This window comes from Tauraco erythrolophus, chromosome 2 (genome assembly GCF_009769465.1).
Source record: "Tauraco erythrolophus isolate bTauEry1 chromosome 2, bTauEry1.pri, whole genome shotgun sequence".
Taxonomy (NCBI): domain Eukaryota; kingdom Metazoa; phylum Chordata; class Aves; order Musophagiformes; family Musophagidae; genus Tauraco; species Tauraco erythrolophus.
This window is the reverse complement of record NC_141466.1, coordinates 1,217,059-1,234,689: the sequence shown is the minus strand read 5'-3', so window position 1 is coordinate 1,234,689 and position 17,631 is coordinate 1,217,059. Positions and strand designations below refer to the sequence as shown.

Here is a 17,631-nt window from a genome sequence, read left to right as displayed (position 1 = left end):
CATTTAAATTGAGCTTTCTAATTTGCTTACCTGCAAAGAATGCAACAAGGATTACAAAAAAGAGGGTTGCTGCACTCTCTCTCCCTCAGTGCTGGTTTGTCCTTACCAGAGGGGCTACAGGGGTAATTAACATTTGCATTCTGGTAGTGCCCACAACCCTGACCATGATTTGGGCTTACTGGACTAAGCTCTGTACAAATGTCACCAGAGCCCCTTGTCCCAGGAGTTTAACCTCTGAGAAAACAAGAGGTATCTCCTGCTAATTCTCAACCACAGTTTCTCAAATAACGCTGGAAAGTATTTTCCTGGTCTATTAAGGCTTCAGCCATTAAAGGCATTTGTTCAGGGAGCGCTGTTGCTCGAGATGACTTTCCAACCTACTTCATATTTTAGAAGTGAGACAGGGAATGTGGATTCCCAAACCAGCCCGTGTATTTTCCTCACAGCCTGCACCTATCAAGATGCATCTGAAACGATGACGTTCCACAAGCCAAGTATATTTAGTCTTGCATTTCATTCACTACCAGTTCTCAACAGAGGATCTCCGACATCTAATTTAGTACCCTCCTCCTACAATGAAAAAGGTGTGTCGACCAAAGGAATGACTATCCAGCACTCAAAACATCCTTTAGAGGCTCATTAAAATGAGGTAAAACAGAACTGTGAAGCAGTTAATAAAATCAGGAAGGGGTTGCTGATATACTGTTTTCCACATTACCAGGCATAACGGAACAAGGCAACTGGCATCTTAAAAAGTTTAGCTGTCCAAGCAACAGTATGTATTATTTGAGACCTACCTGACACTGGAGCTCATACAACTATAGAAGACGTTGTAGAACCACAACCAAGCTTCTCAGGTCGCAGCATTGCACAAGACAGAAGTGGGATTTACCTCCATGGCTGGTTACTGTTTTGGTTTGCAGAGAAATTGCTCTGCCTCCATGAAAAGACTCAGTGAGTAAGTGTTGTCATAGAAATAATCCACAAACTCAGCGTTCCGAGCGACCTAGCAGAGCACCGACTCCCTCAGCTCCAGAAACAACCTTCTCCACTGTATGACTCCAGTCCAGCAAGCACAAGATGAACCTGAGCTAAGCTGTAAGACTAAGGCCACCACTTCCCTACGGTTCACACGGATGCAGCTGAGGGCCATCACAAGCCCATGTTCCCCGCAGCCTCCAGCCGTGCGTGCTCACGCTCCCGGGCTTGCGCTCGCGTTGAACAGCTCAGGGATGTCAACTGGCAGAAAACTGGAAACAAGTGAACTGTCTTTTGTCTGTCTGTCTGTCTGGGGCTCTGTGCCTGCTGCAGGGCCTGAACACTGCGACCTGCTGTGCCACCATATCTCAGCTGACAGGATGGCAGCATCTTAACCCCTTCCAGTAAGATCACGCAGTCTTGCAGGATGTGGCTAAAACGGAAGTTCTTGCAGTCCCCACTGTCCCTTTTCCCCTCGCAGCTTCTGATTCCTGTCTCCTCGTCTGAGGTACCACGGATGCTCACGCAATTATCCAGCGATTCAGCCAAAAACTAACCCAGAAATAGAGAGAGTGATTATTTCTCAGCTGGTTCAGCTCCCCAGGTCAAATCCACTGGCCAGTCCCAGAAGTGACAGTGGGGAGACGGGACGGCACAGCTGGCACGCTGTGGGGCACACGGCAGGACTGCAAGAGCCCTGGCCCACAGAGCTCCAGAAGCTGCAGAACTTCTTCATCTGCAGGTTGCAACAAGAAAAAATTAGCAGGAACCCGTGTTTCCAAAGTGTGGCAACCTTGGGTAGGCTGTTTGACCTCACACCTCAAACAAGCACACCTGACACTGAGGAAAAAAAGGACCTTTTTTTCAAAAGCACCAACGCCTATCTGAAATGACTTTCACACTCATGCCAATAAAAAAAAATTAAACTCATTTATGTTTTCTGCTCTTCATTCTATCCGCGCAGTCCAACGTGAACATTTACAAAATTACTCATTAAAGACAAAATGAAGGATTAGTCTTCACAGACACACACAGCCGACTGCTGACACAAGCTCCTTTACTGCAACAACAAATCTGCAGATCTATCATTCGGAAGCTTTTTCCTTTAAGTCCGCTCTGGCTTCCTCACAAGAGCAGAAATGTGTATTTTGCTGTTATCCTTAAGTCTCGAAAAACACATTCCGTAGTAGCTGTTCTCCAGACAACTTCACTCAGACCTCTCCCCCTTTATTCCTCCACGCTAATAGGGAACAGTTTCTGTTTATGACTTCCTTTCCTTCACAGAGTCCCTAACTCCCACGTTTTCTCAAGGGCTTGAGATTTCCTCCTAATTGTGACCCCAACAAAAGTGCTCGGAGCACTATTCTGTGCCACTTTTCATCTGGGCGCCCAGGGACTCCACATGGTCCGAGCCCCACAGGTCAAGCCCTCTAGATACCAGAGCAGCCAGGAGAGGGAAAGCAAGCACTGGATAGAACCCGACAGGCCATTAGAAGTAGCTAATAAAGCCATATTTTGTTTGCAGCCATTTGTTACCAACCCACATTACAAATTTGTCCGCTTTGAACTTTATGGGAACATTCATGCCAGGACTTTTATATACAACGTGTGAAGGAAACGGAACAACTATTGAGCTGTTTAGCTGTGCTTACTGTGACACAAACCTGGTGAAAAAACACCCCCAAAGGAAGACACAAGCCAGCGTTCAGTGCTGCGGAAAGTGGCCAGCTCCTCTTCAAATCCATCAAAGGGAAAGTCGTTTTTCAAAGCCACATCAGAGAACACCACTCACCATTTAGAATTACATCTCTTTTGTTGTTTTTAGACACTTGTGTAAGCTTGCTATGTAGCTGCTGCGATTTTACACAATGCCCTTAAGAAATAAAAAGATAACGGGCAAATTGTATCAATACCAGAATACCATGAAACAAAACACAACCAAATTTTATTAAAAGCGTAACACCACTGCTATCGTTTCAAGCTTCACTGTACAAAGACGACTGACTACCCTCAAGAAGAGCATTATCTTGAAAACAAGCTTAAGAAGCCATATTTAGCATCCCAAAATGACACTACAACTAGGAATACTAAGCAAGGGATAGTGATCCCGGGTTTTCATAAGCAGTCCAAAACTGAACACAGACTCTCTTGCTCCAGGGTGGGTGAGTAGAGAGGGAGTTTATATGGTCAAGCCATCCATACCCCCAGTAAGAATTATATTAAAGCATTTATCACATTCGCCACACTTTGAATGTATGAATTGTTCCCAATATCAAAGATGTTTTCCTTGGAAGACAGATGATGAGGAGTTTGCTCACACTACCAAAAAAAAAGCATTGTTGCCACACATGAAGGCTTGCCGTTGTTTTGAATTTTGAAAAACAAAACAAAACAACCCTCCCCAGACCAAAACCGAAACCAAATACAAAACTGTAATACCTCCCATTCCCCTCCATATCCAAACAGCAGGGTTTTGGAGTATATGACATGCTCTCCAGTCACGTATCAAAGCTTTTCAGTGGTGAAGTGTCTCAAAAACGTCATCTGGAACCAACTCGGAGTTTAAGCTACGTGGCCAAAATGGTTAACACTCACTGTTAATATTACCCACTTACTTATACCCAGAATAATAATGAGCTGCTAAATATACCAAACACTTAGGGACACAGATAATACCCAATACTCTGCTTAGATACCATGATAATGGAGGTAGGACAGAGCATGGATTAAAAGTAGGACAACTGTTTAAGAAAAACCACAGGCAAATGAGTAGAACATCAGCTGATAAATAACTTTACTTCTCTTTACCCTAATAAACACTGTTCAGGAAAAACTGGGAGGTAAAAAGTCCCTTTTAATATCACTGCTTTTTAAAGCAGGTGATTGTTGCCAAAACAGTTCAACGTCCACAGTAGCTACTATTTTTAAGGTAATCACCAACATTGATTTTTGAGACCTGTTCAGAGACATTAGTCTTTTTAAAAAATGTTTCCTGAAAAACTGTCAAATTATACTAGTTCAAAGCAAATGGGCGTCTCTTCCCACACCAGTTTCCATAGCTCCTCCTGAGACACGCATGTCTCAAATGTCACGTAAAGAATTTGTGGCATATATACACTCTCAGGTGCCAAAGAAATAACTTTAAAATGCTACAAAGATGTTTATGGCCCTATTTTTAGGGGTTGACAACAGTGCAGTGGCCAAAGGTAAAATATACAATAAACTACCAGATGTCACACATACTTTTGGTGTCTTGATAGGGTAAACCCTTCAGAGATATCCCTCTGCTAACTGGAAATTAATACATACCCAGTGAACTGCAGGAAACACCCTGTATGTTCACGATGCACTAGTCCAAGCCAGAGATCACACAGTTTATAAACAGTTTCCATAATTTATAACACATTCTAGCTGGTTTAAACACATACTGGTTTACCACCAACAAACAAGGAAATCCCCAAACCAAGAGGGGCACACAGAGACAAGGCTAAGGAGAACTTCATCCATTACAGTGAAGTAAGACCTTCAAAAATGCAAGTGGCTGCAGTGTCTTTGGCAAAGTACATTAATTTGTGCGGTTTCACCCGCAGCAGAATGCGTAAAGCTCAGAAACTATGAAATGTTAGTCCAAAATAATTTCCTAACCAAAGATCAACCTAGCCCAAGTATCACTATCATTCCCACTTCTACGCTTCCGTAGTAATAGACAGCAGCAGAACTAACACGCCAAACTCATGACTGATGCTCGAGGTTTGGAGCAAACAACTCCTGGCAGCAATATTCTAAACCAGAATCTCCTGGAATCCTTTGAAAAGGGCACAGAAAAAAAGCCTCTTCCTCACCAGATTGCTTTGTTCAAGTATGGAATTCCTAAAGCTCAAAGAAATTAATCCGTTTCCTCCATGCAAATAAATACACATGTGCCCAAGCACAACACATGGATGTGCACAAACAGGGGTACTTTGAACCAGAACAAGCCTACGCTAAGTCCACTCATATCCAAACTCTCTGTTCACACCGTATCTCTAAAAGCAGTTTGTGATCAACCTCGTTTGATGCTTCTGTCAATATTCCCCATCTGCTCATCCGAGGTGCAATGAAATCCTACGTGAAGTGCTTTCATTTTAAAATACTGAAACAAACATCAGTTTCTTACTGGTAAGCTTGATGGTCTTTCTTGCTGGATTAGATTCAAGTCTTCATGGTTAGGCTTCCCTGGGGCCATCGGGGGTTGAGATCTGGTTCCATAGCCTTCCTGAGACATGTCCTGCAACAACAGTTGGAACACAGTTATTGACCTCACTCAGTAATTACAATTAAATCCGCATCAAAGAAGGGTGAAAACACAACAACTGGGTGCTGATTTATTTTGATCAGAAGTTTTTACTAGTTAGACCTTCTTGACGGAAGTATCAAGCCCACAGAGGTACTGCTGTGACGTGTGCTGTTCGTAAAGAAATCCAAGGAGCAGAGCAACACGCCAACAAGCAGCAGGGAATCTTACTACTGAAACATGGGGAAACACACAGAAACAGACCTGCTAAATAAAGGACCCTCCTTTCACTGTACAAGGGTAGCGAGCACAAAGCGGTCGAAAGATCAAGCTCCTCTGAGATGTATCCTCAAGCCTCTTGATGAAGTACTGAGCCAGGTGGAAAGGACTGACTTGAAAGCAAGATTGTAATCACGCTGTGTAACCAGACTCCCGTGACAACCCTGGATTTACCATCCCTACTACTGGCACAACGTTCCAACACCGGCTATCATGTCGTAGCACACAACGCAGCCGCTGCAGCTGCTGGAGGACACTGCGTCTGGTGGGCTCGAAGGAAAGTGTATTTGATCAAGAGTAGCTCCAGAAATCGTACAAGCAACCCGGGGAGCTTCCTCCCTACGCAAGCCCAAGCAGTCTCAGGTACCGGCCCGACACAACACCCATCACCCAGGGGCGGGGGGGCAACGGAACAAGCTCCCCCTGCCTCCCCCCATCCCACCACGCGGGCTTCCTCCCCACCTACAGCCACCTGCGCATTGCAAAGCCTCAGACTGAGGCTTCATTTTAGCAGCTTCTACAACAACTTCTTCAAGGAAAGCAACAGAACATGCAACACCGGCCTCAGCGCGTGCAACTGGCAGGGAAAGTTGGAGAACCAGTTCCTGACTGCTAGAAAAGATATTGCACCTTGAAGGTTTTTCTTTGGGTTTTGATTATTTTTTTTTAATGGCTTCATTCTCCTCTCCCCCTCCTGAGAGATCAGATCAGTTTGCTTCCACCACCCTCACACCTTCAGTTTTGACACGCACCTGAAAGCGCAAACGCGCTCCCGGCACGAAGGGGCAGGGGAAGCTGTCCTGCACCCCACTGCACCCTGAACATCACCCGGCTGCTGCTCCTGCTGCTGCTCCTGCTGGAAAAGGGCTGTTCCGGCAGCCCAGTGTCCGTACCAACAGTTGCTGGTCCCACACGGGCTGCGGGAGGCAGCTGGCTCGCAGAGCAGGAAAGCTTTCTGTTTCCAGCCCTGCTCCTGTGAACAAACCACGCTGCTTCCATCCAGCCCCTGCCATCGCTTTGGACTCTCCTGAATTATTTTCAGGGACGCCGAAAATTCAACGGGGCTAATAAAACAAACCCCGGCAAAGCTGATACGACGTAAACCCGGCAATAAACGATCCTGTCCCTGAGCCTGTGCCAAGGAAAAAAATCAAGAAACACTTAAAAGGCCAGCACTTCAATGTGGTTACCAGCAGAGGGTAACAATTAGGCTTAAGGGTGACAAAGGCTGATGGCTGAATGATTATTATCCCCTGTGACCCCCCACGCTCCCCCCCGCCCAGATTTCCACTTGTCACACAGCTCTCCCGCTGCGCGCACCAGCAGGTTCCTGTGGATTAACAGGGAGGTTTAAAATCAACAAATGGCACAAGGCCTCCATTCAGCAGCCTTCACCCCGGCACAAAGGAGCAGAAAGGTGCAGGACAGCTTCACAATAGGCAAACAAATGAGCAAACCTCTGCTTTCCTTTTTATTTCAAAACGCGCGCGCGCGGATGCACGCCGGGGGTTGTCGCTGCGCAGGCATCTGTAACGAACCCAGCAACCCCGCGTTTCGACTTCCAGTTCAGCACTCGGCTCTCCTCCTAATTCTTACAAAAATACACCGAATAAGAACCACTTGTTAAAACAACAACAACAAAAAAACCCCACCCAGAAACACCAAGAGTGGTGAAAAAGGACAAATGGAATATTCAATTTAGGAGACGTCACTTCGGAAACACAATTGTCCCTTTTTCCAAACAGACGCTACAGGATTTTGCTGGGAAGCAAAACATGTTTTATAATTTGAAACAATCAAGAGCCATTAATTCCTCACGGAGTACCGACCATGGCTTTTCCCACATGTTTGCAAGATTCTACCCGCGCTTCCTACTGAAATTTCCAGGGGGACCGGAGCAGGAGCGGGAAGACAGCACGCTTTCTCACGAGGAATACTGCATGTTGAACAGAATCTACTTTTACCTGGGTATATGAAGACTATCTGTGAAATGTCTTTCCACACGCTGACGAGCACATAAAAAAAAAAAAAACCTGGAAATGGCATCCTTTGCCTTTTTAAACACACCATTTTCATAGTGCTTTCCTTTCTGACTGTGGAAAATCAGATTGTTTGCTCCGTGCTAGATGAGGTTTGGAAACAAGCCGTGCAGAGGTCTGTGTTTGTTACGATGCAGCTACCTGTGCGCTCCGAACGGGTCTGAGATCACGTCCCCTTCCGTGTGTTCTCCATAAAGCCCTTTAGATACTTGGATCACTTTAAACCTGGAAAGCAGCTCTTGAGAAGTGAAGGATCAGCTTACTCTCAGCAAGCTGCAGGCACGGGAATCTCCCGGATGAAATATGCATGGGACTGTGTGTATAATTTTATGTGTTTATACATATGCATTGTCCAATAAAAACAGGCCATTTATATACTAAACATAATGACGATTAAATAATAGCATATTTCACTAAGTGGTTGGCTTCATAACCAAAATAGTGCTTAGTATCATTTTCCCTGAAAAACAGGAGAGAGAAAATCCCTACTGCCTTTTCTCAGTTCTGCATCAGGAACTTCTGGTAACATACAGCATATTACAGAACAGATACAACAGATTTTGAGAGAGAAGTAAGAAATAAGGACAGAAGTCTTACGGTAAATTGTCCGTCACTCAAGAAACGCGTGGAATTGGCAATTCTCATTTTTCTTTCCGGCACCTAAGAACTGATTTATTGGGGACTGAACAGAGGGAACATAAGGGGAAGAGGAACATGTTCCCACGTGTTTTGCTACAGCCACGGCTGAGGAGTCCCCCACGGATATTCGGGCTCGATCTTCTCCTGGGATCCCTCATTTTTTTCTTTTGACTCCGAATATTTTATCCATCAATGACATCGGCTTTCAAAGCAAAGCCTATGATTTTTTATGAATCACAGAAAATCCCTCCTGTCATAGAAGAAGAGCATGTGTGTAAGAGAGAAATCCAGACTTTTATAAACAGAAGGCTACAAGTTTCCACTCAGAACTTCCCAACTTGGCACAAACCCAATCATATCATAGCTGTTATAGCACAAACTGTCAACAAAGTTGTAAAATAACTAAAAGCAGGGTTTCCCTCATCAGGTTTTAGAAAAGGCACTGGGACAAATAATCTGCAAGTCAGAAACACATACTCAAAATAGCTGAAGTTTAGACTGTTTTCACAAAAGGTTTATATTGTGAAGCAGGTAGACAAAAAACCACCACACCCTACAGCTGACAGACTATGCCTACATATACACAGCTTTATGTAAGACCTATGTATTGGGTAAGAGGTTCAGAAATCAATCCGTGTACAATTATTGTATTTGGGTAATAACAACAACCACCACCACCACCACCAGTTGCTTACCATCCACAGAGCCAGGACTAGTTATTTACCTTCTGTTCATAGAATCATGGAACGGTTTGGGTTGGAAGGGACCTCAAAGATCATCCAGTTCCAACCCCTTCCAACACCTTCCACTACACCAGGTTGCCCAAAGCCTCATCCAACCTGGCCTTGAACACTTCCAGGGATGGGGCAGCCACAGCTTCTCTGGGCAACCTGTGCCAGTGCCTCACCACCCTCAGAGGGAAAAATTTCTTCCTTATATCCAATCTAAATCTGCCCTCTTTCAGTTTAAAGCCATTGCCCTGTGTCCTGTCACTAGAGGACACGAACACTTCCAGCTTGCCCTGCAAACTGCGGTATATGAAACTAAAGTTTGAGGAGTAAGGGAGGAAACAGGTTATTTTCTTCCCTCTCATTCTGTTACTGTATTCATCTTGCAGACTGTTAAAGTGTCCAACTCTGGTGTGGGATTTCACTCACACAGAGGTTTCGAACCACCAGCTGAGCCAGTGAACCAGCCTGCAAGAACGGCATAGGCCCCTTGTTCATGCCTCCCCAATTCCTGCAGTCGGACACACACACCCTTAGTTTGTGTTGGGTCTTTACTAGACCACGTTGTGAAATGGTGCAACTTAAAACTCACCAGCAAAAATAACTCCCTTCCCCCTGGCTTTACCACGGATTACCCAGCAGAGCTGGCCTCAAGAAGACTGGGGTGAGCAGAATAGGAGGAAACTTCCCTTCTTCAGCAGCAATCAGCCACGAGCCAGTCTCCACCAGCCACCAAACTGCAGCCAAAGTCAACTGCGTTGTGACTGTTTTGGAGCAGGCCACAGGCAAACAACCTCTTCCCCTTTGATGAGCAGTCCTAATTAGTGCCATGCTTTCACTCTCCAGCTGGAGCGTTTCAAACGAGCAAGGCTGTCCACACTCACATGTCCTCTGCAAACCTGAATGAATATAGTGCTGATTACGCTCGAAGCCATGCAGATGAAATGCACATTTGTTGTAAGTTCTACCAAAGAAGATAAGATCTAATTATTAAATAGCTTAAATTGGTTTTAATGGAAAATGAAAGCATAGTGAAAACATTAATGTTTGGGGGAAACCACATTTAAAAAAGGGCTGGGTGAGAAACATTATTCAGGCTTCATCCACTTCTACTGCAGCAAATTTCACAGGGATAACATGACCACCCAGGAAGATAAGTGCCATGATGGTTAAATAGAAGGAAAATAATTTATGGAAAATAATATAGTAGACTTCTATTTGAAAAACTCATTAAAAACTATTTTAGCTCATGTTCTTGATTCAGTTGGTTGACCCTTAGAAGACTTGAAGTGTGAGAGCAGTCAATTCTACAGCGATGTGACAACAGCAAAATTGAAAGCAAATGTCTTTTTTTTTTTTTTTCCCAGACCACTTCAGAATGAAAGTCAGGACCCAGTGCAGCAGCCAAGAGGAGCACACAGCTCTTCAATACAAGATATTTTAGTCATCTCCAAAGGGATACTATGGGACAGAAAGAAGGGAAATAAAATGTTAGGAACCACAGAAGGGCATTCTTTATTACTGTTTGTTCTGTGTAGGTAAATACCTTCTGCAGTAAAAAGCTACAATAAAAAAAAAAAAACAACAAATCCCACAACAAAGCAACAAAAATAACCAGAATAGTGACATGTCCCTATACAGCCAACTAGATCTAGCCCAACCTTAACACCTAACATGTCACCTCCCAAGCTGTATGCTTTCTGGCAGCACAAAACTGCCAACAAAGGACAGCCAGCCTGTTTGAGGACCATCGTAGGTAGGGCTGCACTCTAGGAAAAACGTCATGCCCAGCACAGCAAACACTGAGTCCCACACAAGCAGCCAGCAGAACGCAGCCGTGTACGGAACAAATCCACTAAGAACAAAAGAGCAGAGGGGTTTACTCGAATCCTGGGCAGATGGTTTGCAGAGGTAGAATCACAGAATCATAGAATCGTCTGGTTGGAAGAGACCTTCAAGATCATCGAGTCCAACCATTCACCCTGCACTGTCAGGGTCCTTAAACCATATTGCTCAACACCAAATCCACACGGTTTTTAAACACCTCCAGGGATGGGGACTCCACCACAGGATAGGTCCTGCAGGATATAGATGAACTCCTGCAGAAGATCTTGGGTCAAGGAGAAATGCATATATATGTCTTGAGCTTTATGAATCAGAATGGAAAAAAAAAACAAACCAACCAAACAAAATCTAAGGCCTTGAAGAAAAGGAAATTGGTATCTTGCAGCTGGAGAGCATTGTGCACAAATAAGCAAGCAAGTCCCTTACGGCACAGAGGGAACAGGTGATTGCAGGAAAAAATTGTTGGGCAGGTCCCAGCACCTATTACACCAGCAAAAAGGAGTGCTGACCACCAGAAGTGGATTACCAGTGCAGCCTGGTAATCCCCTCCAACACGCTAGTCCGTGTTTACGCGATGAAGTGAATAAATCCCACTCGTAAGCAGAACACGTAAATCATTTCTAGGCCAACCCCATACCACCACCATGGAATCCTGAACGGAGACAAGGAAAGCAGCTGTCCTGAAGCATGGCCAGCAACAGGCTGGTGTCTACCTCAACACGCTGGTGCTATTTGTTGACTGTTGCTCCAGTGGGGCTGGCAAGCAGCGACTGCTCTTCTTTCAGGTGGTGATCATTTCCCAAAGTCAAGCCAGGGCAGGATTGTGCCCTCGGGAACAAAGATGACACTTTGCCTTACCAAGTCAATTTTGGCCTGAGATCACCTTCATCATAGGTACTAGAAGGAGTCAAAAGCTTCAGAGAAGCGCCAAAGCAAAATAGTCTTTTGCTTTTGGAAAAGCAGATAGTTCATCCAAAAAGCATACCTAACTCAGAAAAATCCCACTAGGTACCTGAAGAAATTTGGAAAACCTGCCAGTCTGGATGCCTCAGGTAGAGACCAGTCATTGTCAGTCAGACATCTCATCTTCTTCAATGTTATTAATACCTTCCCTTCCAAGACATCTGCAGTTTCATTCTAAAATTTACTATTTCTCTTTTCTACGCTAATTAAAGAAGGAAAAAAACCCCTATGATAGGAATACTATTTTCTCCCTTCAGGATCTCAATTATCACAGAATGACAACTGAGTCTTAGGACACTGGAGGGAGAAGGAAAAAACCATACTCTGCGTAGCATGCAACAGTTGGTGCAAAAGATAAGTTAACTCAGGTAAGCAAATATATTCTTAAGGCTCAGTCCATCAAAACTCTGAGGAAGTTACCAGAAACTCAGACTATCTAACTGTGGAAGGTTTTCCCTTGCAGAAAAGCATTTTAAATGTAGACAGGGTCAAAAAAAGTCCCCCTACCTCTTACAGGAAGAACATTGTTTGGATAGCATAGCTTCTAGTCACATATTGTTGTGGACACGCTGGAGGGAAGGGATGCCATCCAGAGGGACCTGGACAAGCTGGAGAGATAGATGGGCCTGTGAGAACCTCATGAAGTTCAACAAGGCCAAGTGCAAGGTCCTGCACGTGGGTCGGGGCAATCCCAAGCACAAGGACAGGCTGGGTGGAGAATGGATTGAGAGCAGCCCTGAGGAAAAGGACTTGGGAGTGCTGGTGGATGAGAAGCTCAACATGAGCCAGCAATGTGCGCTGGCAGCCCAGAAAGCCAACCGTGTCCTGGGCTGCATCCAGAGCAGCGTGGGCAGCAGGTCGAGGGAGGGGATTCTGCCCCTCTGCTCTGCTCTCGTGAGACCCCACCTGGAATACTGTGTTCAGCTCTGGAGTCCTCAGCACAAGAAGGACATGGAGCTGCTGGAGCAGGGCCAGAGGAGGCCACGGAGATGATCCGAGGGCTGAAGCACCTCTGCTATGGAGACAGGCTGAGAGAGTTGGGGCTGTTCAGCCTGGAGAAGAGAAGGCTCCGGGGGGATCTTATCGCAGCTTTCCAGTACCTAAAGGGGCTACAGGAAAGCTGGAGAGGGACTTTTTACAAGGGTGTGTAGTGACAGGACAAGGGGAAATGGCTTTAAACTGAAAGAGGGGAGATTTAGATTGGATATAAGGAAGAAATTTTTCCCTCTGAGGGTGGGGAGGCACTGGCACAGGTTGCCCAGAGAAGCTGTGGCTGCCCCATCCCTGGCAGTGTTCAAGGCCAGGTTGGATGAGGCTTTGGGCAACCTGGTGTAGTGGAGGGTGTCCCTGCCCATGGCAGGGAGGTTGGAACTGGATGACCTTTGAGGTCCCTTCCAACCCAAACCATTCTGTGATTCTATATTGGGTAATCTGAGCCAACTGACAAGAGAAGGGTCTCTTCTCCTCAACACTCTAGTCCAGTTTGCACGTGTCTCATCCATATGGCCTCCAGGAGCCACGTTAAGCAAGTGATGCAGGAATAGCTCCAAGATGAAATCATTCTCGGAAACCCTTATCTCGCTATTCTCTTTCCACCACTATTGCATTCCACGGATCACAGAGCATATCAATAGTGGATTTAATCAGAAACAAGATATTTCTTCTAGTTTTGTTCTCTCATACTTGTAACATGCCACATGAAAAAAACAGGTGACTTTGATGTTCGTGTTAAAGTGTGACTGTTGCACATCGCACAGCATGATAAACGGCTGTCAGTTCTCCATTTACAGGCAAAAAAAGTCATTTCTTTGTTCTAAAGACGTAAAGTTCCAGTGTGAATGAAGATATGAGAGAGAACCTGAAGAGGTAATCTGAGAAACATAACTCGGAAATAAGTGCTAAAACAAGCATTTCATTTCCATGAATTTTCCCATGTTTATAGAGCTTTTTGGTCTTTTCCTAAAAAACCCCACAAGGCTGGGCAGTCCAACCACACTTTCATTTTCTACACCCACTCCTTCCTCTCCCTGCCCATCCTTTCGCCAAGAAAGCTGCAGGTTTTTTTTAAAAAAAAAGGGAAGGAAAGGAAAGAAACTGGCAGTTTTCAGTTTTCACATGTTCTATTCTTCACAGTCACCCGGGACAGACTACCACGTTAACGTGATGACTTACAGATTTTGTGCCATCCAGTGTCCTGCCCTGCCAAACTAGTCCTTCCCAAAACTCCGGGAGGAACGCATCTCCCCGGCAAACCCGAGACGTGAAGCTGGGCTCAGAAACAGCTCTGCACCCCGAGAGAAGAGCTGAACCCGACAGAACGCAGGAGAGGGACAGGATTTCAAACCTGCCCTTTCTTCCAACTCGGCTGGAGAAGTGGGGACGTGGGGGGCTCGTGCCCCAGACCGCCCGCTGCCGCCCAGGACGCTCTCCCACGCACGCGGCTGGCTGGCAGAAAGGAGGTCAGAGCGGTGCCCGCGGCTTGCGGAAGGGCTGGAAGCCCGGAGCCAGCTTAAGGAATAAAGAGAAAAGCTGCACCCAGAGCAGCTGCTGCCTCCAGGCTCATCGAGCGAGATGCCCCAGGATGAGATTTCCTCACTCCAGACCCGGAAACGTTTCCGCAGTTTTTTCTTACGGGTACGTCTGTGAAAGGCAGAGCTCCATCCAAAGGCTCTTGAAAAGATGCAAATCTGTGAGCAAGGGCTGCGAGCAACACCCCGAGCATCACTGAGGTCACATAAAAAAAAAAAAAAAAAACACCCACAGGAATGGTGAGGTTGGTTTGTGTGCTTATTTTCTCCCCTCTCCCTAAAATATAAAGATATATTATGTTCTAGACAACATTTATATCACAGTCCAGTGACAACTATTCACTTTCCCTAACACTTCCACCATGGAAGTCTCTTAAAAGAAATTTCTGAAATGAAATTTACCTACTATTTCATCAAATGCAGAGTCATTGGAGGAGGAAGTGAAGCTCAGATGCAAAGGAGTCTGTAATAATTTTGGGAAATAAGGTTTTCTCAGCTGGACTCTACTGTTTTGGCTAACTGAATTTTTCAGGACGAGAGCGGGTTAGTGTGTTAATTTGGGGCTGCTGGAGGCAGAGGATTAGCTGCATTATCGTCCTCTCTCTCTCTGCAGCCTGTGAGGACACAGAATATCTGTGCAACGATCTTTAAATCCAGCCACCACATGGAAAAACACCTCAGTCCAAGCAGTGGAAAGAGAACAGTAATTTGCACGAAGGAAGCATCTATCAGCAGAAGCAATTCCATGGATTTCACAACACGACAGTTTCAACTAACAGCAGCAACCTTTGAGGCAGAAAAGTCTTCGCCACCATCACCACAATCACGATTTTTTTCAAAAGAAAGTATTCCCAACTGGGGTGGTGTTGGAAGCAGTGGGAAGAGGGTTGAAGGGAGTGGAGAACAAGTTAAAGAAGTGATGAAAACTTAAAAATCTGACAGCAGACCACTGACCGCTCGTTAATGCAGCAACGAAAACACAGTGACTTTCATTAAAAGTTGGTAACAGCAATCACAATTGCAATATAATAATAGCAATAATAAAGCAACAATAAACCTCTCCTTTTCTTGTGAGGGTGAAGGAGCACGATCTTTATGACTTTGGTAGGCAGACACCCAGAAACTCAACACACAAAGCCAGTTATTTAATTTTCTGCCTTAAAACATCCATGCAGAAGACCTAAGACAGGTACTTGGCAACCAGGGAGAAGACAGAAGACATGGAGAGACAGGCTGTGCTCTTGCACAGCTTGATTTATTGAGGGACAGCTCACCAGGACCAACAGTTGTTCTCCTCTCTCCCACAACAGAAACGCCAAGCAATTTTGTCAACATGTAAACTTGTTTTTTAAGTGGTATCTCACTCGCTTTGATTTGCTGTTTCGTTCTTTGTTGTCCATATCTGATGGCAACAACTAAAACACCCTGTAAGATTTCAGCTGCACGCTCCAAAATCTATTCTAAATCCTACTACAGTAGGAAATGCAGTAAAAGAGAAACACTGGAAAGGATAATGAATACACAGAAAATATATGCTGACCTACATTCAGATAATACATTGTCTTAACAACAAAATCCCAATTCAAAATACAGAAAATAAAACTAAATATATGAAGACCGAACATCTTCAATTAGTAAAGAAAATATGGGAAGCCAAAAAAAACCCCAAAAACCACAGTGGTAAATTTCATACTGGGAAATATTAACAAACTTATTTTCCCTACCTCTGAGGAAAATAATGTGTGTTAATGTAAAGGCCATACAAGAACACTGCTGCATTGCAACTGGCCATTCAGCGTAATTTACAAGAACACTAAAATTTGGAGTATCTACTGCTCATATAGAATTAAAAAAACCCAGAAAGCAAACAAAAACCCAACCACTCAGATTTATTAGTACTTTTCAGACTTTACAACTGTATCACTTAATTTATAGTACTATACCATTTGCATTTTAAAATGTTTCTTGAAACAGGATTTGTGCATTCATATGCTAAAACATTTGTGTAGACAACTTTGTCTATGAACAACCATCAGATTAATGGATCATAAAAGAAAAGACCATTACATGATCAGGTATCCTCTGATAAACTCACTATTCTGTTTAACTTACTGCTAGATTTCAAAGGTACGGATAAAATTATTTCTGGGATATTAATTTTGCTCTCAGAATAACAGTAAAAGAAAATCATCATTGAGTAATAAGCAGAGTGGTAAGGAGAGCAACACAGTTATGATCACTAATCTCTGAAAACAAAATAGTTTTTATCGGCCTGCATTCCAATAGTTTTACTATCAAGTTAATTAATAGACTCCTACGCTAATATCTAAATGCCAAGCAATTAATGGCACTGAACTATAAATGGCTTTGTCTTTGCTCTTGTAGAGTTATTTTATCAAGCAAATGCAATTCTATCACTTCGCTGATTTAATGCGGGCTTCGTGAGGTTAATATTCCCAAAATAAAGAACTGCTTTAATTAACCTTCTGTGATTTAAATACTGAGAGAAATCAGAACGTAGAAACTTTAAATACCACCATGGTAACAACACCAACGACAATACTTCGCGGATCAAAGCCAAACCATGGATTTCAGAACTTTGGGACACACATCACACACATGTATCTTGCTGCATTTCTAAACCCATCGAAATGATTCTTCTGTGAGCGTAACGTACTAAATCCGTGATAGATTTTTCCATAGTTTTTGTAGTTGAGGTGAAAAATGTTTCCTTTCAGGATTATTTACGTGTAAACATTGAAGGTTTTAGTTTGAAAAACTGATTCAGCGTCCCAACCTCTTGCACTGGGATGCTTTGCAGAGACTTTTGTTATCTACAAACTGATGGCACGTAAGCAGCTGACCGCTTAAAAATAACAGAGCAAAACAAGACTTCCTTCTTCCCCCCAGACTAAATTTTCTCTCTTTCCAGTTTAGCTGGAAGGAGGTTCTTGTTGCCAGAGTTTCCTTCTGACATTGTACGCTAACGTCATTCTAGCACGTGAAGAAACTCCTCAGGAGTCAGGCCCTTCTGCATCGCTCATCTCGCAAGCACAAGAACTGCAGTATGTCCGCTCGGTGTGGATTAATACAAAAACATGGGGATAAAAATTAAAAACCAGCAGGGTACAGGTGGTCACGAACGTTCCTGCCAAACAGGTTTGCAGTGTGCTCTGACCCATCTCCTCTGACTATCTGGCCAGATATCATCGAACCCCCATCCGCGGCAGATGCCTGAAGAGGTGCACTTGCTGCTTTCTCAGGAGAAGAACGCTGACCTTCAAAATTCCTCCTTCCAACTGCAAACAGAAAAGCCTACTTTTGGCAGAAAACCATTCACAGAGGAACGCGGCGAAAGA

At 44.4% G+C, this 17,631-nt stretch overlaps 1 protein-coding gene across 9 annotated transcripts in view; it reads right to left on the bottom strand.

Annotated features, from left to right (window-relative positions):
• The window catches only part of ARID1B (AT-rich interaction domain 1B), a 358,666-nt gene that overhangs the window by 245,937 nt on the left and 95,098 nt on the right, over window positions 1-17,631 (bottom strand). For all 9 annotated transcript variants that reach the window (XM_086631993.1, XM_086631997.1, XM_086632001.1 and 6 more), the window contains exon 5: window positions 5,135-5,245. In XM_086631993.1, the coding sequence (XP_086488119.1) occupies window positions 5,135-5,245 (111 nt within the window). The remainder of the gene's footprint in view (window positions 1-5,134; window positions 5,246-17,631) is intronic.